Here is a 23,584-nt window from a genome sequence, read left to right on the forward strand (position 1 = left end):
GTAGTTTTTGTTGGATAGGACAGAGAGAAATGGAAAGAGGCGGGGAAGACAGAGAGGGGGAGAGAAAGATAGACACATGCAGACTTGCTTCACTGCTTGTGAAACGACTCCCCTGCAGGTGGGGAGCCAGGGGATTGAACCGGGATCCTTAACACCGGTCCTTGCACTTTGCGCCAAGTGCGCTTATCCCACTGTGCTACCGCCTGACTCCCAACTCTGCAAAAGTTATCACCTAGCAGAAAGACACGTTCTCTATCACCGAGAGCATGTCAAATATGAGCCTTAATCCTCAGTCCAACATCCTAGCCTTGGCTTAGGTCTGATGAAAGAAGAGGTCCAGGTGTATGGGTGGCTTGTTCTAGAGCTTCTGCCTGCTGTTACTACCTCAAGAGGTCCCAGTCTACCCAGAAAGAATGAAATGGAAAAGAAAAAACCCTGAAAGTATGAAGAAACAAAGGGAATTGGTGCTTGGGGCCCTGAGAGCCGTCACAGGAGATGGTATCCTTCTCTTACTACCCAAACAGTAACAGGCTAGTTAAGGTAAATTTCCTTTGAGATTCATTGTAAAATAATAATAATAACCTTGAAGAAGCTAGCTCAACTATCTAGAGAGCTCCCATGAAAAATCTGATGCTCATAGTTTTGCGTCTCTTGATAAGGATAAGGACTAAGACTCCTTTTAGTTCATAAGAAGTTACCTGTGTATGTCTCTTTCTTTAAACTAAGTTACACTGAGGGGATTTCAGAGAAGCGGCAGCCATTTTTATTTGTTTGTTTGTTTGTTTTTGATTTCCTGGTATAGCAATCAAAGCCAGACTCCACCTTCACAAGAAAGGAGAGGAAGGAGCACCTGGTCACTTGGAGTGAGACAGAGAGGCGCTTACCTGTGATCATGCTCAGTGCTGACAGACATGCTAAGGCTTGGATATCAAGGTTCAGTCTCTGCAAACTTAAGGAAAAGTCTTTAATGGAGTCCAGCCACTCCCCAAATCCACGAAGGCACTGAAGTCGATGCAGGACAAGTCCATTGCAGAACACAAACTTATCTTCCGCAGTGTTCGACCTACAAGGTGGGTGAAAGGGGGTGGGCAGAGATGAAAGGCACATTAAATATGTCTGTCCAACAAAGTAATTAACGTATCAGTGGCCAGATTACGCTGGGGCAGCATGCAGAATCAAGCATGGTACTGTGAAACCTGCCCAGACACTGTGCTCCAGGAATAAATCACTACCACTACTAATCCTGACAACTTCCTTGGTGAGTATCAGTTCTCAGGGAAGCTGAGAGAGGGGTACCTGCTTGCTTATTGCAAGAACCATTTTGCGGGTGGGGAGCAGTGCATTCACAGGCTATGGAGGTGAAGCCCAGCACAGAAGATCTGTTCTCTTCAGTGCCCCCTTGGCCCTTGTTCTTTTCACAGTCAAAAATTGCTAAGGGCCAAGGCTAGACAAGACAATTCCACCGTGCAGACAGTAAAGACACTGAGTATTTGCAAGTGCCAGAAACCAACTAGACAGCCACAAACTAAAAAGTGTCTGGAAGTCAAAGGTCTTTCTTTTAGATTACCTTCTCTGCTTTTGACAGTGAGTTATGGCGGGCTGCTCCTAGACCAGCTACGTTGTGGGAGTAAAACAAAAGTCAGAAGCCCATGCACAGTGTCTTGTACAGGAAAGTTCAACAAATGCAAGGTGGCCCTAACTTTAATCTTAACTTTCCTTTAATTTTCAACTCTCTGGTCATGTGTTTATCTTTCTTGGTCTATCGAGTTAACAAGTTAATCTCTTTCCTGTGCCTCCCGATGAATAGTTTTATTCATTCTTTCAATCAAATATTTGCTTGTTAATTTAATTATTATTTATTTTAGATAGAGACAGAGAGAAGTTGAGAGGGGAAAGGAGAGTCAGAGAGGGACAGAGTGTGATACCTGCAACACTGCTTCACTGCTTATGCAGGTGGGGACCAGGGGTTTGAACCTGAGTCCTTATATACAGTAATGTAAATGCTCCACCAGGTGTGCCACCACCTGACTCCCAGTCACACAATCAACATATATATATATTTTTTCTGAGATCCAAGCAGGTGCCATTTCTGAATAAACCTTGTTGAACAGGGTAAATACTGTAGTGTCTGCCCATGTGGGACCCGTCACCTACTTTATCCTTTGCTGTCGACCTAGTTTAATAGATCCTAGTCACACTGCCGGTCCAGCTTCTCTGCACACCACATTGGTGTGAATCTGGCTAACCACTGTCACTCTAGCTGAAATTACACATCTGTCTCTTCCACAGATCGCTTCTGAGAGGCACACTGGCCAGAAGAATCTAATCACAGAGTTTAAAGGCCTCAGCTGACTGTCACCAGAATCACTGCCATATGATTTTAAAATACAGATTTCTGGGCTTTTCCCAAGTTAGCTCCAATCCAAAATAGTTGGGAACAAAGCATAGGAACCTGCACTTTAAATGAGGACTGTTTGGTAACACGGTATGAAATTAGGAAGGGAGTGGACGGGATGAATAAAGAGGAGACAATACTGGTTTTGTTGTTAAAGTAGAAACAATATTCGGTGAGCTGCTCATCCCTTCCCCCAGAAACACGCACTCCAAGAAATATAGAGCAAGTAGATGCTTCATGTGGGTTCTGGGAGAGGAGACTAGAAGCAGGCGCTGGCTTCATGGAGACTGCCGCCTCTCTATAGAGGTGTCACTGAATATGACAGGCTGAATCAAATCTTTTGATCCAAAAGTTATTCTTTTGGGAGTAAATACTGGGGATTGAGAAGCTGTGGAAAACTCTTTAGAGTCCCAGCTGGCATATTAGAACAACCACTTGCTAAATAGAAACCCAGGAGGTAAATGTGGGGTTCCAAACAAATGCTTATTCCAGGGACTCCCTTGTGCAGGATAATTTTTCTAGAATTAGAGAATCCTAGCACTGCAAAGGATTTCAGAGACAACCAAATCCAACCTCCTCATTTACAGAAAAGAAAAAAAAACCCAACAAACAGAATTTTTGGTGAGGCAGGTGTGACCTACTCGAGGTCTTACTAGAACCCAGGAGACATGACAAACAGACGAGTGCTCTGCTCACTGCTCAGTTTGTTTTTTTTTAAATACCTGGTGATATTTCACATTTCTTTTTTGCTAAAACTTTTCACCAGTGACCCAGTGACAAACACAGTGGGTATGAAATGTTTTCTTTTTTAAAAATATTTTATCTTTTATTTATTATTGAATAGAGACAGAGAAATTAAGAGGGTAGAGGGAAACATAGAGAAGATAGACAGAGAGACACCTGCAGCCCTGTTTCACTACTTGTGAAGCTTTCCCCCTGCAGGTGGGGGCCAGGGACTTAAACCCGCGTCCTTGGACACTGTAATGTGTGCGCTTAACCAGGTGCACCACCACCTGGCCCCAGGTATGAAACGTTTTAAACAAAGGTGTGGATAGAAAGAAGGTCAGTAATAGTAACTACCTGATGGACAGTCTGAGAACAAACAGCTCCAAAAAGGCTGATTCTATAAGCAATGTCTGATCTTCTTTGGGGAGATCAGTGAATCCAGGAATCTTTTCTGCCCAGCTTCTGGATACATCAATGGAGGCTGTCAGGAGGTTGTAGAACTGTTGCACATGTTCAGCATCTGTACCCACGGCGGCCTGGTCAGTAGGACAGTACTGGAATGCAAACCAAAGACAGCGCCGTTATCTCAGTCCAATAGGGGTGGCTATCATTTGCAAACTGGCTCTCTTAAGACCGTTGATAACTAAACCCTTACCTTTAGGACCCACCTTGATACAAATGTTTTCACATTCCAATCTCATCTTTTTCTCACAATGGCCAGATAAGAGTGAATTTTGTTGCCACTTGAGAGACGAATAGATTTCTTTAAGTTCCATTAGTACCATGGTTTTTCCATCTTGACTGCAATCATCTGGAGAGCTTTCAAAAACACTCATGCCTGGGTCATACCCAGAGAGGTTCTAATTCAGCTGATCTCGTCATCAGCAATTTTAAGAGCTTTCAATCCAAAAAGGAAGCCAGTATTGGGAACAGTTACCATAGGCATGTGTATATGAGGGGCCTCCAGGGTCTTCTGACAGCTCTCTCCAAATCAGATGTTCAGTTAGCCCACAATTCTCAAAGTGGCCCAGAAGCATGAACAATACCTGAGAATGTACTAGAAACAAACAAACAAACAAAACTCCAGAACTATGCCCTAGATCTATAGAATCAAAAACTCTAGAGGGTAGGGGGGGTGGTGGAGCAGAAGAAACTTGTTCGTCAAGATCTCCTAATGATTCTCACACACACTAAGGTATGGGGATCACAGAAGTAGCCAAAAGAAGACAGAAATGATTTTTCTTGCTGTAGATGACTTTTTATATAAATAAATAGAAAATAATATAAATATTTATATTTATATAAATTATATATTTATATAAATAAAGTAGAAAAAGTAATTGTGTGTATGCATGTAAATTCCAGGTGTTACAGCCACCAGAATCAGGTCTTGTGGCAACTTAATGAATATTAAATACAACAAAAATGTCAGTTATGGGCAGGGGTAGATAGCATAATGGTTATGCAAAGAGACTCTCATGCCTGAGGCTCCAAAGTCCCAGGTTCAATCCCCTGCTCCACCATAAGCCAGAGCTGAGCAGTGCTCTGGTCAAAAAAAAAAGTTACTCAGTTGCACTAGTCGTAATTCAAGTGCTCAGTATATATTTCAGTAAGACACAGATAGGACATTTTCATCATTACAGAACAATCTGTCGGACAGTATTGATCTAGTGTGTCTCAGGAGAAGAAAGGTAAGAAGAGTCACTGCCTGGGGACCAGGTGCTGGCACACCTAGTTGAGTGCACATGTTACAGTGCTCCAGGGCCCGGGTTTGAGCCCCCGGTCCCCACGTGCAGGGAGAAAGCTTCACAAGTGGTGAAGCAGGGCTGCAGTGCCTCTCTCTTTTCCCCTTTGTATCTCCCCCCTCCTCTCAATTTCTCTCTCTCTCTCTACCCAATAAATAAAGGTAATAGAAAAATTAAAAAAAAAGAAGTGTCACTGCCCAACTTTTAGATATTCTGTTAGGATAGCTTTCCCTTGAATCATAGCAGGAAGATCTTTTCTGCTTCAGGCAGGAAGAGTAATATAGCAAGCTAATAATCAAAGGCCAACAATATAAAGACTTGAAGAAATCTTCAGCAATACTCATGAGAATGTGTTCATCGTTTTCTTTATGCTAACACAACCAAACTTGCTTTTTACATTCCATCGTAAAGTTTTCTCCTGAGGCTCAGATTTTTTATTTATTTATTTATTTAATTTTTTTTATTTATTTATTTTCCCACCGCCCAATCTCCATATCCCACCCCCTCCCCCGACAGCTTTCCCATTCTCTATCCCTCTGGGAGCATGGACCCAGGGTCATTGAGGGTTGCAGAAGGTAGAAGGTCTGGCTTCTGTAATTGCTTCCTCGCTGAACATGGGCGTTGACTGGTCGGTCCATACTCCCAGTCTGCTTCTCTCTTTCCCTAGTAGGGTGGGTCTCTGGGGAAGCTGAGCTCCAGGACACATTGGTGGTGTCTTCACCTCATCTGAGGCTCAGATTTAAACTCTTTCACAGATGAGGAAAATTAGACTCAGAGATGCTAAGAGATGCTCCCAAACTGCACACACAACAGTGGTCCAACCAACTGAGAGCTAAACATGGGTCTGCAATTCCAAGCCGTCCGCCTCCTGGCTGCTCTCTCATTTGTTTGGAAGTTCTAGCAGGGGAGTGCAGCTACTCATAATCTCTCCACCAAAGACGGGTCCGCCTCTATTGGGAGAGGCCATCCTCTTCTATTCTATAGCCCCTTCCCTCCTTCCTTCCTTCCTTCCTTCCTTCCTTCCTTCCTTCCTTCCTTCCTCTCTGTTTCTTTCTTTCTAACCTTCTGTCTCTAATGGAAAAAAATCAACCCCGAGAGATGAAGTCCTGGCAACAACAACACAGCCACCAACTGAAGACAGCATCTTTGAAACTTCCAAGTGAGTGAGTGGTGATGTGGAGTGGAGGAGGAAGAGGGTGTGTTGTATCAGGCAACAGGTCGGGGAGACCTTTTCCTCCAGGTTCTGGCACTGACTTGCTGTGCAGCCCTGAACAAGTTGTCTGGTGTGTTTCTGCCTCAAAACTAGGAAGTGACTGGTCTAGGTGATCCTTAAGATTCCCCCTGGTTCTGTATTAATCTATCGAATGATTTATTTTTATTTATTTATTTAGAATTTTTATTATCTTTACTTACTTATTGAAAGAGACAAACAGCAATCCAGAGGGAAAGATGTGATAGCTAGATAGATAGATAGACAGACAGGTAGATAGAAAGAGAGAGACACCTGCAGCCCTGCTTCACCACTCACAAAGCTTTCCCCCTGCATGTGGGACAGGAGTCTCGAACCTGGGTCCTTGTGCATTGTAACATGTGCGCTCAGCCAGGTGCACCACCTCCCGGCCCCTCTGTGATTTATTTTTAATTTAATTCCATTGTGGTCTGAGGGCAAACATTGCATGATTTCTATTCTTTTAACTTTGTTAAAGTTTTCTGTAGTCTAAACTGGTCTACTCTGCTGAGTGTTCCATGTGACACTGCTCTCATTTTGATTCTAAATGTCGCTTATCACATCAGCTATGATGTTGTTCTTGCCTAGACTATCACATTATTATAATGGTCCAGCATTATTTTGCTTTAAAACAGTGTGACAAATGTGGGGGTGGGGAGCTAAGAAAATGTAGACTTTTCACTGGGAAGGGAGCCTAGTAACTGCTTCCTTCACCGACTTCCCTAAAATCATGGATCACAACTCAACAATTTCTGTTTCCACCATTTGCTCAGAATGCTGTGGAGTGTTCTGTTTGTATCCAGGAATCAGGCTGCTCTGCAGGCCTCTGCCCCTGCTGGCTTCACATTTCATGCACCCTGCACACAGGGAAATGCCGGCCCTGCTAACCCTGCATGTGCCGTTTCTCTGTTGGAGTCCAACAAGGGGAAAAAGCCAGCAGGCCTGGGGTGCCAAATCCTAACCAGACTCCCTGGGTGATCCTGTATCTATCTTCACATCCCAGAATTCTGGAGCCAAATTAGACTCAGTCTGAGCCACCAGTAAGTAACTTGGGGGTTGACTGGGGGGTCAGCATTCAGTGTAGGGCAAAAAGACAAACCAAGCAGTTTTCCTTTTTCTGAGTGTAAGATTTAAAGATGCCAAGCAGGACATTTCAATTCAGATTCTTTCTCGACCTGTCCTAACAGTTTATAAGACAGAGGGATAGTGTTCCACGCAGGTGGAATAGATGCTCAGTTCTGTTCCCGAACTCCGGTGCCTTATTCTGGCTCTGGGTTGGGAAGAGTTGGTGTTCACCAATCAAATGTTTGTTTCATTGATCATTGCAATCAGACATGGGCCAAACAGCGACTTTCAAAAATGAGTATTTCTTTTCTGTGATATTACTTTTTCTTTTGACCTATAAGGGTAAGTTATCCATCAACCTGGTTTTACCACTAGTCAGGCACAGTATCTAGGCCTACTGACAGCTAATGCCCAGTGGAAAAATTTGCAAAGCACTCAGAATGAAAGTCCAGAATTAGAAATAATAAAGCTCATTATTCAGTCTAAAAATGAGTCCTCCTGAAGCAGTAAATATGGCTACACAGCTCAGGCTTCCACAATGGCTTAGGTCTGATTTTGGTGATTTGAATGGGGCTAAGTGAGATCCTTGGTGGACACCAATACTTAAAAAAAAAAAAAAAAAGCAAGGTAGGAACTGGGTGGTGGTGCAGTGGGTTAAGCACGCATGGCACGAAGTACAGGGATCGGCATAGGATCCTGGTTCAAGCCCCCAGTTCCCCACCTGCAGAGGGGTCACTTCACAGGCGATGAAGCAGGTCTGCAGGTGTCTAACTTTCTCTCCCCCGTCTGTCTTCTCCTCCCCTCTCAATTTCTCTCAGTTCTATCCAACAACAAAGGCAGCAATGACAATAATAACAACAACGAGGGCAACAAAAATGGGAAAAAGTGGCCTTGAGGAGCAGTGAATTCATAGTGCAGGCGCTGAGCCCCAGAGATAATCCTGGAGGCAGGAAAAATAAAAAAGCAAGGTGATGGTTTTGTAACAGTGTGTGGAATCAATTGCTCTATCTCCTTGTCTAGCATAAATATGTTAAATATCCTAAAAACATGTATCTCCCCTTAGAATGCTATTTTTCTGAGTCTTTCTAATGCTCAATATATTTTAATGTGATCATTCTGTAACCAAATTATGACTATACCTTCTTAAATACTTTAAATCTTAAAAATTGGCAATGACAGGAGTCGGGTGGTAGCGCAGCGGGTTAAGCGCAGGTGGCGCAAAGCGCAAGGACTGGCGTAAGGATTCTGGTTCAATCCCCCGGCTCCCCACCTGCAGGGGAGTCACTTCACAGGCAGTGAAGCAGGTGTCTGTTTTTCTCTTCCCTTCTCTGTCTTCCCCTCCTCTCTCCATTTCTCTCTGTCCTATCCAACAACGACAACAATAATAACTAAAACAATAAAATAACAAGGGCAACAAAAGGGAAACATTCTTAAAAATTGGCGATGAAAACATTTCCTCCCACATTTCTTCTTTTTGATACAAGTGCTTTCTCCCCAAGAACTATGCCCCCCCCAATAAAACAAAACAAACCCCTTCCCTCTTAGTGACATTATGGAGTTATATATCTGTTTCCTTCCTCTCTCTCTCTCACTAGCATGTAACCTCCATGAGGGCGGGCACAATATACTGAGCAGTGTGTCTACTGCCCTAGAACAGTGCAGGGCACGCAGGAAGTAATCAGTCAGTCTTTGTTCGCTAAATTAACTAGCTTATGGAAAATTCATGCATTTATTGCATATCTGCAGCCAGGCCTAAGCAGATCTAGGAAACCAGAGATCTTTAAGGTAAGCAGTCTTCTGTTATTGTTCTCCCTAAACTGTGGGTGAATTGGCACTTCTCAAACCTTAGTGTGTCTTGGATTTGTTAGGGATTCCCATCTACTTTTATCTTCTCCCTCTTCCTCATTCCCAGTTCTGATTCAGTAGGTGTTAAGTGTGGCCTGGAGGCCTCCATTTTAAGCAGACACCCTGTTTTTTTCTGATAGAGGCAGTTTGGGCACCACATTTGGGGAAATGCTGACAGAGGGTCAGGTATTGAGAAGGCTGGATGGGATCATAGGAATGCTTTTGTCCCAAGCTCCTCGCCATTCAAAAACAGAGGTCTACTGAGGAACAGGACTTGGCTTGAAATCAGCTAATGAGATGGCGTCAAATTGAGAGGGACTTCTAAGAAGCTTCATGAAACAGATCGTGCTGCAGTCTTCAATGCTTCAATGCTGTAGGCCTGACATAGGCTAACCACGCTGTTTCTTAGGCTAGCTTGTTAACATGTTAGCATGCCATTTGCTTGCTGGTGCCTGGCTTTATCTAAGCAGTATCTGCTGTATTTAGGGTCTGTTACCCCACTGAGTGACATCAATTACCAGAAAATATCCTAGCTTACTGAAAAATGCTTGAAATGACCATTTAATGAGGATGTTAAGTATATTTTCTCATCGGTAATTATACAGGCTTTGAAGCCAAGCCCAGTATCTATATATACTTGTATTCCTACATTCAAAGCAACTGTGAGCAGAGAATAGCAACATTTTGGGGAGAAACAAATCAAATGTGACATATTTTGACTGCACTGATATACAATGATCTGAGCTCACTTTTGAAGGAGAGACGCTTGGCCCAGAGGAGAAGTGAAAGTCCCAGAGCCAGGAAGGCTTCAGAGAGCTAGAAGCACATGTTCTTTCCTTTAAAACATTTATTCCCCTTGTGACTTGGAACACAATCCCTCCAACTCCCTTTTCCCACAAAAGGGGAGAAAACTGTTTCGATATTACGTAAAAGGCACATACACCAGTACAAAAAGATTTTCTCGTTTCTCCATTTACTCGATCCACCAGGGGAAGCTATAACCTCTAATAAATTATTTTGATCAAATCAACTAACTAACTAACCACTTGATTTAACCCTACCAGGGAAAATTCTTATTTAAAATGTAATACATTTCAGATACACATGAAAATGGTGCCACTGGCTACCACTGGTGAGTGGCATTACGCAGGAATAAACCAAGAAGGGTCTTTCAGTTTCCACTTAACCATATCTAAATAGTTTGCATTTTATCAATGGGTATAAATGACTATTATTATAATTTTTTAAACAAAGCTATTTTTTCCCAATCTAGTAAATTGCCATTAAAGACAAGTAGCACTATGGTGAATAGAAACATATTGTCTTGAGTGATGACTTTTGGATCTAGCCCTAACTATGCTACTAACTTTTGGCAAATCACTTACCCCTTTAAGCTTTCTTTCTTTTCTTTTTTTTTTTTTTTTTTTTTTTAGTTTGTTAAGACAGAGAGAAAATGAGAGAGAAGGAGGACATACACACACGGGGGGAGAGAGAGAGAGAGAGAGGGAGATGCAGCGAAGTTTCTCCCCTGCAAGTGGGGTCAAGATCCTTATGTACTTTGCAGGCAGAAGTTGAAAACCAAGACCAGAAGAGAAGACACTAAGCAGAACCTGGACTGGAGTTGGTGTCTGGCACCAAAGTCAAAGACTCTGGGGTGGGGGGAATGGAAAGTACAGGTCTTGGAAAAGGATGACAGAGGACCTTAGTGGGGGTTGTACTGTTGTGTGGAAAACTGAGAAATGTTATACATGTACAAACTATTTTATTTACTGATGACTGTAAAACATTAATTCCCCAGTAAAGAAAGAGAAAAGAAAAGAAAAGATCCTTGTGTATGATAACAGTTCCTTTAAGCTTTTCTTGAATCCAGCTCAAGAGAGACACAGAGATGGAGAGCAGGGTGAGATGATTTTTAAGAACACTCTAGGGGCCAGGTAGCAGCACACCTGGTTGAGTGTGCACATTATCATGGATGAGAACTGGGTCCAAGTCACCAGTCCATACCTATAGAGGGAAGCTTCATGGCAGTGCTGCTGCTCGCTCCCTCTCTCTTCTCTCTAACTTCTCTCTGTCCTACAAAAAAATATATAAATAATAAAAGCCCCCTGGAGTGGTGGATTCATCATGCAGACATGGAGCCCAGTGATGATCCTGGTGACAATTTAAAAAAAACAAAAACAAAAAAACACTCTAGTGACAATTTTAAAAAAACAACAACACTCTAGTTCTACAAACTTGTAAATATGTAAAGAAATATGATTTTGAAAACTGAATATCATGAAAAGTCACTTAGAATATAGAATCTATGAATTATACTATATAAAACTGGGGTTTAATTGAAATTACATAAGAATAGATGTGATGGTGCTTAGCCCAAAGTATGTATGCACTGAACAAATCCTTTTTTTTTTGGGGGGGGGCAGGGTGGTGGTGCACGTGGTTGAACACACATGTTATAGTTCACAAGGACCCCAGTTTGAGCCCCTGGTCCCCACCTGCAGGGGGAAAGCTTCACAAGTGGTGAAGCAGGGCTGCAGGTGTCTCTCTGTCTCTCTCCCTTTCTGTCACCCCCTTCCCTCTCCATTTCTGGTGGTCTTTGTCTAATAAATAAATATTTAAAAATATTTTTAAAAAACAAATTCTTTTTAAAAAATTTTTAAAAATATTTATTTATTTCCTTGTGTTGCCTTTGTTGCTTTATTGTTGTTATTGATGCTGCTCTTGTTGGATAGGACAGAGAGAAATGGAGAGAGGAGGAGAAGACAGAGAGGGGCCACGTGTGCTTAACCCACTGAGCTACCGCCGCACTCCCTTTAATTTATTTTTTAAAGATCAGAGAAACTTCAATTTTTGTAAACAAGTTATTTAACAACACATTATTATGTGTATGTACACACACACACACACACACACACGCACACACACACACACAGAGTGTGATTGTTAGATTTTGGGACAACAAACCTCAGAATCACAAAATGTTGAGTTGGAAGGAATATAATACCATCCACAATGGCCATTCTCCTTGTGAGAAATCCTACTAAGTGTTTTCTTTAGCTACTTCTTGTGTGGATAAACTCAGGCTTCCACAGCAGCTCTTATAATCAGAGTAGCTGAAACTTGTCCTCAGAGTGAGCTGGAAGGGGCCCTCTTCTCTCTAGAGCTTCCATTAGCAATAACAGTTTTCTTTTTCAGGCCAGGCAGTGGCACATCTGATTAAATGCATACATAGTACAATGTGCAAGGACCTGGGTTCAAGCCCCTGGTCCTCAAGTGCAGGGGGAAAGCTTCACGAATAGTGAAGCAGGGTTGCAGGTGTCTCTCTGTCTCTCTCCCTCTCTATTTTTCACTCCCCTTTCAATTTTTCTCTGTCTCTACCCAATAAAGAAAATAAATAAAAATATGTCTGTCTCTACCCAATAAAGAAAATAAATAAAAATATGTTTAAAAAACTAGTTTTCTTTTCCACAGGGCAAAAGAGTGATCTAGTCATACCAAATCTCTTTTCCTGTCCATGTACTTCCATTTCTATCTTTTTAAAAAAACAGTTTTATTGATTTGTTGTTGGGCAGAGGCAGAGAGACACCTGCAGCCCTGCTTCACCACTCGTGAAGCTGTCCCCCTGCAGGTAGGGACCAGGGGCTTGAACCTGGGCCCTTGCATACTGTAACATGTGTGCTTAATCAGATGCACCACTGCCTCTCCCCCATATATTTCCATTTCTTCCAACTGTCCCTTTCAAGTTTCCAGAAAGAGTAGGTCCACACACCTCTTAAATTCCAGCCTGAAATTGGACTCATTCCTTGAAGTATGTTCTGACAGGCCAGAATGCATGAGACAGTCACCCTCTTAGTCCTGGCCCCATATTTCTACTACAGTCGAAGGTAATTTAACATCCTTCTCCTTCCAGTACACATACACTTTGTTGCTTCACACTGCATGTGTGCAGAATAAACTCGAAAGATATTCTTAACATGAACCACTGACAGGCCAAGGCTCACCCACTTTTTCAAAAAATTCTAAATGCTTAGCTTCACATTTATTTTTGTTAACTTCCTTTATGATGGTTTCAACCCATCTTGTTCCAACCTGTCGAAATCACTCAGAATGTTGATACTGACATCCATCATATTAACCATCCCTCCCAGCTTTCTGTCATCTGCAAATGTGATCAGCATGCTTTCTACAGCTTCATCCAAGTTTTTGATGAAAACTCACTGTGTTTTTCTAAAACGTCTTTTAATTTAATTGACTTTGGTCCAATTTTTTTTTTTTGATAATTTTATAGAACTATCAGGAAGGGGAGAATCCAAGTGATGAGGCTTAACCTGATTCAAGAAGAAAGAAAGAAAGAAAGAAAGAAAGAAAGAAAGAAAGAAAGAAAGAAAGAAAGGACAATGTAATTAAAATAAATATGCTTTGCAAAATTGAGCCAGGCCCCATAGGTAGCGTCAGTGTGACCCCAGGCTGTGACATGGTCAATCTGCTATTTTGGACAAAGCTGACAATTACATTAGATAAATGTTTGTTGACGGGGATGATGACTCTAGTCTAACACACTGGATGGTTCAGAGGCCAGGGAACACACTGGATTGATTTTTCAGTGTAGAGACAGTTCCCATTTGGGACAACTCAAAGTGCTTGGAGTATTTTGCCACTGAATGACTAATTAGGCCATACAGCCCAACAGTTGTGTCATTTGAGACAAAAAAAAAAAAGTCACTGTTGAGCCTAAATTCTCTGGACTGAGCAATAATAGTGATTTCAAACATCCTGAAACAACTTTAGACTATGTGCTGCAGCCTCACCACCAGGTAAAGACAAGCTTTGTTAATTTAGACAAATTACATCAGGAGAAGCCAGAGTCTCTTCGGGGAGCAGAAGTTTCTATTCCAGAATGCTTCACTAATATCCAATTTTTTTAAAAACCAAAATCAGAGAAACAGTGAAGTTTGGTATTTAGGATACTGAGATACAGTGGTTCAATACATATGATTTCTAACTCTATCTCTGATACATATTCAACTGTGTGACTTTGGGAAAGTCATTATTTTGGTTTCTCAGTTTTAATTCCTTCATCTGTAAACTAGTGACCAGAGCGTTTCCCTTAATGGTATGTACTATATGGTTCCTGATATTTGTAGAGTTCCTACTCTAGAAAATTCAACAAATGGTGAAGTAAGAAGGGTTCATAAAGGAGGTAAGATATAGGGCATTGTCTGGAACCTTTGGCAAGAATCATTAAATATTTGCAACCCCCAAGAAGATGGTGACGGTGGTGATTCCTTATTGTAGATGAGGAAACCAAGGCATTGAAAAATGTGAACAGTTGCTGGAGTTCACCCAGTCAGTCTGTAAATAACAGTGTAGGGGCTTCAGTTCCAAAGCCTACATCCTTAACCACTGCATTATTCTGTTCAGACTATTATTGGAGACTTGACTTTAGTCAAGAGGTACTACCTGCAATCAGAATAAGTAAGAGTCCTCAACCTTTAGTTCTAAGATCTGCCATATGACTCATAGAAAGTTTCCCAACCAGCTGTGGAGAGGAGGCTTCAGGAACGTGGGCATGAAGGAAAAGAGGAACCTTGGGGGTCTGCCAGTCACCCCTTTACTTCTGTCAACAGTGGAGAACACACAGCAGACACACTCTCTGCCAACCAGTCTGCCAGGATATTGGAATGTTGCTTAGAGCTGAGGAGAGCGATTTGGTAGTAGCTGCCAAGCCAGGTCAACCTCGTGGGATCCTTGGACTGGTCAGCCTGTCTCATTTGCATCCAGAATATGATGCAAAGCTTTCTTAGCTTAGAGAAGGGGTAACTATCTTAACTTCACAGTTCTTCAAATGACTAACTGAGACAATAAGCAACAATCCCTAGTCTGCAGAAACTGCTCCATAATTGTGATCTTTTCCCACTTTTTTGAGACCCTACCTTATCAGAAGTTTGCTTTTCTAAAACATTTAAAAGCTCTTACAGTAACGTTTCCATATTTGTTCAGAAAATCCTTTCTCATGCGTCTTCATACTATCTAGATTTTTAGAGCTCAAATTGGTATTTAACTATATCCCATGTGAAATTAAAATGTTGATCTGTTTGGACTGACTTAAATAAAAACACCGGCAATCACTTATGATTTTTCAAAAATGTTTTTGCAACCACCATTCCTGGGTGAGTGATGTTCAAAACATCCCTCTGAGGTTAAATATTATAATCATCTCCACTGTGGAGATGAGAAAGCCAAGAATGGGAGCCAGGTGACACAGGCAGGAAGCAACAGAAACAGCTTCTCATCTCAGTCCTTCTGACACCTCCTAATGTCAAGGCCAGGGTTTACTCTTCTCCATCAGTGGTCTAATCCCTCTGAATAAACAGCAGGTCAAAAAATGCCCATGCAATTGGGTAAACTGCTGAGGGATAATTTGAGACTCACCCAGATGGTTTGATCATAATATGAAATATATATATATAACAGTATTCTCTTTGTATAAACCATCAAAGAAATCTACAAATTTAATTCACCTGTACAGATTTTCATTGGCACAACTTCCAGGAATCCTGCAACAATAGGTATGACAGGTGCCGCACTGTCAGGGTCATTCGTTGAGACACGTAGAGACCCAGTAAGGCAAAAAAAGCTATTTGGTGAAATTGCTAAATGAAGTGAGAACTTCAGAAAAATATGTGAAATCTGTTAAGCACCGTACCAGGCACAACCAGTCAACCCTCATTACTAGAATCATGAACAGTGAGACTGATCACTCACTCTAAAACAGGAAGTCAGATAACTTACTCTGGAATAGTCAAGATCTCTGGGTGTTGAGTCTGTTAAAGCTCGAACAAGGGCGTTCATCATACAGATCGGAGGAGAAGGTGGAGAGGGCTGGGAAGCTTCCTGTTGTAAAGGGCTCTTTGGTTTGGAAGGCAGCCGACCTCTCCTTCCTTTTAGACTATCCGTACGGACAACTGATGGTGTAGAGAAAGAAAGAAAAACTGTCTTTAACTATATAGGTAAATAGCCATCAATCACCAAAAAAAAAAAAAAAGGAATAAAAACACATTAGAGTTGGAATATCATAAATGAGATCAATCATTTAAAAGTAGCTATGTGTGTGGAATAATATTCAGTGACTTAATGAGAGTTGAAGTAGGTGGCCTAAAAGCCACCCCATATTTCTATTTGGAAATGAATTAGCCCCAAAAGTCTCCTTCTTAAATAGAACAATGATGTAGGTACACAAACTCTCTATTGATTTTGAGAAATTAGAATAGTCGCCCCATGGCTATTTTCAAATGTAAATGTGTACTGTAAAATCAGATGTTGAAACGAAAAAATTATGACTAGGAAAATTCACCACCCCACATGAATGTTAGCATTTTCCTCATGGTCTGAGATCATGTATAAGCAAGCTGAATAAGAAAACATTGCAGGCATACCTTCTTTAACCATTCCGACACTGAGACACTTCTGAAATCGACAGTACTGACATCGGTTTCGACGTCTCTTGTCTACAGGACAGTTTTTATTTGCCAGGCAAACATATTTTGCATTTTTCTGCACTGTTCTCTGAGGAAACACAATACAGAGATAGTTAACTAATAGTTTCTGGAAAGAGGTAGGACCTGACAAGATGTATTTTAATTACAATGTGAAAAGCGACAGTGCAATTCGTATAATTAGATAAATTTAATTTCCTAACACGCTAGCCTGCAGGAAAAACAATTTTATTAGTGTTAGCTGCTGACAATGAAAATCATCTCAGATTGTTCTGAAGCAAGTCTCAGGAGACGGCCAAGTCAGAATGATAAAATCATATCTGAAATTACCAGGTCAACATATCATACCTTGGAGGATTAGATTATCTTCACTTTTAATATCCCTTTGGGAACAATTTTCTACTTGTTCCATCCCCTTATTATTGCTGCTGACCTTATTAAAATTAAATCAAAATTATCTGGGTTGCACTTTGTTGACTATCACTATTGTAAGCCAAACATCACAGTAACTGGCTTTGTTTCTCAATGGGGTGAAATCATAAAAATCAGGACTTGTCTAGTTAAAGTGTGTAAGAAATACTGTTTGAATGGAAAAGCAAATCATTCTCTCAGCCAGTGTACTTTATCTTTAGAACAATATAGATGGTAAGCTAGCCTTTTCTGATTTTTGAAAACAAATTATTGCGTACTAGAACTAGAACCACATCCCACAGGAAAAAAAGAAAACATTGAGAAATAAATATAAGAGCCTTGATTTTCAATAAAACTCCCATGAATAAGCCATTTCCTAAATAACTATTGTCAAAATCAAAATAGCCAGATTGTACAAGACAGATCATAAAACCTGGGCCTGCCTATGAAATAAGACATTCTTCAAAAACACATATAATTTGACAGGACATGTGGGAAAAATAGGTACAGCTATTTGAAATGTTTCATTTTAAAAATTAAAAACATTTGCACAGGTAAATGTTTATTTACCACATGGGGTGAAATTACTCAGAAATTACCTGGCTCTCTACAACATTAAGGTGGAATTTATTTGGTAAGCCTGGAATGCATGAAAAAAAAAAAAGAAGAAGAAGAAATCCAGATAAATTGGGATTCATGGTCTATTTTGAATCCACACTTCCAGGCTAATTTCCAGTATTTACTTTCACCAATCCACAAGCTACAAGTACCAGCTTTTCACCCTATCACCTCTTAAATCATTTAAGAGATTTTTTTTTCAGACTGCTTACATCAAACTTAAAACCATATCTAACCAAGCTAGGCACTACTGCCCTGTTTAGCAGGTATTTCTAGTTTAAAATACAATATTCCAAGACACAACCATACTTTTGAGTTTCTAGCATTTAAATTCTCGGGAGCCTGTAAGGCAAGGCAACTCAGTGTTTCTGGAATGAAGCTCACTCATTGAACACACTGTAATGTCTGTAAACCCCTATGTTTTGCCATCAACCTCCAGGCTATATGGCATTTTGAGTGCTAGTGGCATTTTGCTCTAGGTATACATTTTCCCAGTAATGTGAAACCTTCCCCATACTTGAGAGTGCCTGCACAGTTTAAGGACAGGAAAAGATCATTATGGTTCAATCACTGAATTCCCATCATTAACTGCACTTCATGTCACAATTTTAAAGAATTCAATTTAATGGTAGAAAGCCACTGGGTAAAACCTGCTCCCTTTCCCTTAATTAACAGATCTGTGGGGTGGTTCTCCCTCATCCTACCCCCACCCTTTCAAGTATAGATTTGTTTTCAAGGGATTGCTGCTGAAAAACGAAGCTGTTGGGGAACACATAATTGACACGTCTAGACTGGGAATGTATTATCACTCCTGAATTTTGGTCAACTCTTATTAGGGGGCCATTCTATTTGTGGGTTACTCATACTTATTATTTGCCTTTTCAGGTGTCTGTTTCACTGCTTTTCAGTATCTCTCCTGCGATGCTGCTAAAATCAAACGTGTTAGAGGAATGCTCTTCAATAACAGTAACCCTGGCAAAGCTTGAGTTAAGATAGGAGGGAAATAAACCCCAAGGGTTCTGTATTTAAAACACCACCATTGTGCATACATGGATGGCACTTAAAACATTACAAAGTCTTTCCACAACAATTTTCTCTCTCCTAGGTAAAGGATGTCATTCGTCACATGATTCCTCTGGGCAGTAGTGCACCGGTTAAGGGCACATGGCACAAAGTGCAAGGACCGGTGTGAGGATCCCGGTTCAAGCCCCCGGCTCCCCACCTGCAGGGGAGTCGCTTCACAGGTGGTGAAGCAGGTCTGCAGGTGTCTATCTTTCTCTCCCCCTCTCTGTCTTCCCCTCCTCTCTCCATTTCTCTCCGTCCTATCCAACAACGACAACCTCAATTACAACAGCAACAATAAAAACAACAAGGGAAACAAAAGGGAAAATAAACAAATATAATAAAAATAATAATAGTTATGCTGCTGTTGGTATTTATACTAATCTACAAGCACGAATACTTTTACAATTGCTTTGTAGTTTCCACATGATGAATTGTGCCCAAGCCCTTTAAAGATTATACTTTTTTTTTTTTTTTGCAGATGTGTAGCTTATTGAATACTGCTCACCTCTGAAATTTCCTCAGCTTATAGGAAGCTGTGAAGCTGAGGCCTACATAGAAAGAAGTGTCTTCTTCAACATTATACAATTGGTTAGTGACAAATCAAGGACTTCTGTTCTGAGTGTTCTAACTCCAATTCCTGCATGCTCCTAGCTAGATCCTATTGGTTTCCCAAATCCCAGTTACCCAATCATGATCTAGCTTCTCCTGTCCCTCCACCCTGTCCAGCACTGGGGCCTAGGAAGTGATTTTTTTTTTTTATCAGGGAATTCTTGCAGGTTTACAAATGTCTTTAACAATGGCCTGGAGAGGCAAAGTGCAGATTTAAGGAGCACAGAATTTAGAGTTAGAAGAAGTCTGGGAGCCAAATGCAAAAGTCAAACAGCTAGAGGACAAAGTCTCTTCTCTCTCTTGGTGTAAAGAGCAGTGAATTTGAGTCAGAAGAAACCAACCGGGACTGTCCCACTTGCCAATAAAACACTGATGTAGGCTGCACAAGGCCCAGTCTAGGCTTCAGTTTCCCCATGGGTAAAAAAGAAAAACAAAAAGAAAAGAAGAAAAAAGACAAAGAAAAAGAATAAGGAGGGAAAACTGAAGCTTCTTCCCTTGTAAAATTTCTCTTTAGGTCGGAGATAATGAACAGTGCAGAACTATGTGTGGACCAGAGGGGAGTGGATTGGTGAAACTCCAGCTCATATCTTCTGTGGAGGGTGTCAGCCCATACTGCCTCTAGCTAATTGCACCCGTTTACAAGCTGCAGAGCTGTGCAAAGGATGTGTACTTCGGGGTCACACAAATTGAGTTGACATCCAACCCCTATCTTTCTCTGAGTGTGTGCTGGGGCTGGGGGTTGGAGGCATTGAATGACCTCCCATAGTCTCCATTTCCTTACCTGTAAAGCAAGAATAAATGAATGCCTACCATCAAGACAATGCTAATAAAACTAGCTACTGAGTGGTGAGAATTCACACTTGCATCTGTCTGATTGCAGAGTCCTAGCCTTCACTATGAAGATCACATGATTGACAAAGGGCCCAGGTGTGGCACAGAGATCCTAGCCCCTAAGATACCCCAAACATATCCATGAGTAATGCAATGAAGCTTTAGCATTGTTAAAGTCACAGATCTTTTTTGAGATCCTATTGAGGAAATGTATCAGGTTCAAAGCACACCCCCCCACCTCCTTGAATCTCTCATGGATAGCCTCCTGCAGTGAACCCCAAGATAAACCTCTTGAGAAAATGGCTGTGAAAGTGACAGGCACAGAGGAGATAATGATTCCTCCTCCTTTTCCTTTCTCTTTCTTTCTTTCTTCTTCTTTTTTTTTAAAACTTTTTTTTTGTCTTTATTCACTGGATAGAGACAGCCAGAAATCAAGAGGGAAGGGGGTGGTAGAGAGGGAGACAGAGAGACACCTGCAACACTGCTTCACCACTTGCACAACTCTCTCCCTGCAGGTGGGGTCCGGGGGCTTGAACCCAGGTCCTTGCACACTGTTATGTGCTCGCTTAACCAGGTGCGCCACCGCCTGGCCCTTCTCTCTTTCTTTTTAATTTTTTGTCTTTATTTACTCATTGCATAGAGACAGCTAGAAGCCAAGGAGGGAAGGAGGTGGTACGCAGGGAGGCAGAGAGACACACCTGTAACATTGCTTCACCACTTGCAGAGCTTTCCCCCTGCAGGGGTGACTGGGGGCTCGAACCCCCCTCCGGGTCCTTGCACCTTATAAAGTGTGTGTGCGCTCAACCAGGTGCACCCCTGCCCCCTCCAGGGCCCCAGTGATCCCTCCTCTCCAACCCCCCTGAGGATCCACTTAGATGCTGGAGGCTGGCCTGGGAAGGGAAGGGAGGGGTTGCCGGGAGGCGGCGCCGCGCTCACCTTGAAGAAGCCCTTGCAGCCCTCGCAGGTGCGCACCCCGTAGTGCTGGCAGGCCGCATTGTCCCCGCACACGGCGCACGTGCCCTCGCCCGACGACGAGCTCCGGTTGGGCGGCGACGGCAGGCTGGGACTCTCGGCGAGCAGGCCGGCGGCGGTGGGCGAGGCGGCGAGCCCCAGCGGCGGGAAGGGCAGCGCGCCGGCGCGCTTGGCCATGGGGAGCGCGTACGGGTGGCCCTCGAGCGCGGCCGTCTGGTTACCCGCGGCGGCCGCGGCTGCTGCGGCTGCGGCTGCGGCTGCGGCCGCGGCCCCCAGCGGCAGGCTGAGCGCACCCGGGGCCGTCGGGTCGTAGCTCAGGTGGTGGCCGCCGGCCTGGCCCGGCGCGGGCGGGTGGGGCGGCGAGGGCTTGAAGTGGAAGAGCGGGAAGCGCGCCCCGGCCACCGTGGGCACCGCCTTCATCGGCGGGTCCAGCAGCGGGCTGGCCGCGATGCAGCCCTGCGCCCTGGGCAGCGCGTCGTCCCACAGCGCCCCCGCCTGTGGGGGGAAGCCGGGCGTGGTGGGGGTGGACGGAGGGGACTGCTTGAAGTACATGGAGGTGCTGGGGAGCACCTCGTCTTCCTGGCCGGAGGGGGGCGGGATGGACGGCTGCTGCTGCGGCTGCGGCTGCGGCTGGGGCTGCGGCTGCGCCTGTGGCGGTGGCTGCTGGTGGTGGTGAGGGTGAGGGTGGTGGTGGTGGTGGTGGTGGTGGTAGCTGTGAGCACGCCCCTCCTCTATCTTGATCAAGGGCCGAGGCTGCATTTGGTACAGGCAGGAGGGCTTGGGCTCGTAGTTGCTGGGGTAGCCCTCCATGAAGGTGCTGAAACTGGGCAGAGAAGTGGTTGCTGTAGCAGTGATCTCTGTGCTGCCGAGGTCCATCGTCAGCTTGGTGTAGTCGGGGTTCATGATCTCCGGGGTGTACTCCGAGACATATGTCTGGGCTGCATAACTGGAACCTGGAGGTGAAGGGCTATACTGGGCCTGTACACAGGGCATATCTGTGGGGACAGGGGACAGAGGCTCTCAGATTCAAGTCAACACCCTTTTCTGGCTAATGGGTAGCACTTAAATGCATTGCTCTCTAACTGGGAACTAGAAAGTGACAGCTTTTCCTCTTTCTGGGAGCACAGCAGTCTCCCATGCTTCCTTTCATCCCAGGGAGGAACGCTGAATTCCTGACAATCAAAAGTGCCACAGGATGCCAAGCCCTGGCTTCTTGGGACAACTGTGCTCATCTTCCCTCCATCAGATCTGGGAAACAGAAGTCTTCCCTCAGCCCGGTGATAGTTCTCAGAAAGTATTTTTATTATTATTATTTTTTGAGCCCTATTGACTAATTGGAGTGATGTCACTCACAAACCAAGAGGACAAAAATAAAGACAAGAATCCTCCTATTTGTTTATTTTTGGGGAAAGAGTCATCTGCCACCACCACCACTAACCCCCCCCCCCCGCCTCCAGCAACACATGGATTTATAATACTATGAGTGAATTAAAAAAGGGGGGGAAGGTGTTGGTGCACCTGGTTAAGCACACACATTACAGTGCATAAGGACCTAGGTTCAAGTCCTTGGTCCCCACCTGCTGGGGGAAAGCTTCACAAGTGGTGAAGTAGAGCTGCAGGTGTCTCCCTCTGTTTCTCTCCCTCTTTCTCCCCTTCCCCTTCTCAATTTTTCTCTGTTTCTATCCATAACAAAATAAAAAGTGAAATAAAATAAATTTTTAAAAAGGGCTTTCCCTGTGAATTTTCCTGGCCAAGGGAGACAGTTCTATTCTAGTGTTTTATTAGTGCCAAAAGACTCTAGCCACACATGTTGTGGCTGCTTTCTCTCACACTCCTCCCTACTCCTCCAAACAGGGTTCACAGCCTGCATACACGCTGGACCTCTGTTGATGATTTCAGCCACCTAGGTGGTGGTGAGCGGGAATTTAGGTCTAGGCAATGGACTAAGGAAGTGTGTGCCATCTGCAGAAGAAAAGGTTCAGCAGCTGCAACAGAACACCTACTAAACCTCTTCTTTGCCATATATGTGCATGTGCATATTCTAATAGCTACATATGTATGTATTCTAATCTTGACTAATAAACTATATCAGTAGTAGTGTTATGACATCAGTTTGCAGCTGTCATAGTCGGCAAGTCTACATAGCAGCCCTTCTGACAGAAGATTTAATATCCCCTTAAATAAAGAAGATGATTTCCTAATAGGCTGCTTAGTTGCAATTCCAATTTGACTTTGTTAATTCCCCAAAGTGAATGGTATCCAGAGTATTTACTATTGTTCAGAGGTCTTGAACTGGATGAGGAGGCGGAAAAATCTTGGAGACTTTGTGTATAGGTGGTTTATTTCCTCACCCTTTTAAGTGACTGGTTATAAGTGGCAAAATGGGTAGTTTTTAGTGGTTGGTTTTTCTGAACTAAAGGAAAAGTAGGTGGTTAATGTCTGTTTGGAGTCTATGGTATAAAAGGTGTGACTAATAGAAAAATGAGTGCTTTGTGTTTCCTTTGACATCTTTCTCTTACCCACATTTCCAAATCTGATTGAGTCATGCGTATATGGGATGAAATCTTGACTTGAAAAG

At 43.0% G+C, this 23,584-nt stretch overlaps 1 protein-coding gene across 6 annotated transcripts in view; it reads right to left on the minus strand.

Annotated features, from left to right (window-relative positions):
• NR4A3 (nuclear receptor subfamily 4 group A member 3) overlaps positions 1-23,584 on the minus strand; it is a 49,105-nt gene that overhangs the window by 20,167 nt on the left and 5,354 nt on the right. For 3 of the 6 annotated variants that reach the window (XM_060199091.1, XM_060199093.1, XM_060199095.1), the window contains exons 3-7: positions 20,971-22,001; positions 16,441-16,570; positions 15,797-15,969; positions 3,476-3,675; positions 885-1,063 (exon numbers count right to left, since the gene is read on the minus strand). In XM_060199091.1, the coding sequence (XP_060055074.1) occupies positions 885-1,063; positions 3,476-3,675; positions 15,797-15,969; positions 16,441-16,570; positions 20,971-21,999 (1,711 nt within the window). In that variant the 5' untranslated portion in view covers positions 22,000-22,001. Of the gene's footprint in view, positions 1-884; positions 1,064-3,475; positions 3,676-15,796; positions 15,970-16,440; positions 16,571-20,970; positions 22,002-23,525 lie in introns of all 6 variants that reach the window. The other 3 variants (XM_060199092.1, XM_060199094.1, XM_060199096.1) reach the window with 2 other exon arrangements.

This window comes from Erinaceus europaeus, chromosome 10, assembly GCF_950295315.1.
Source record: "Erinaceus europaeus chromosome 10, mEriEur2.1, whole genome shotgun sequence".
In the NCBI taxonomy this organism is placed as follows: Eukaryota; Metazoa; Chordata; class Mammalia; order Eulipotyphla; family Erinaceidae; genus Erinaceus; species Erinaceus europaeus.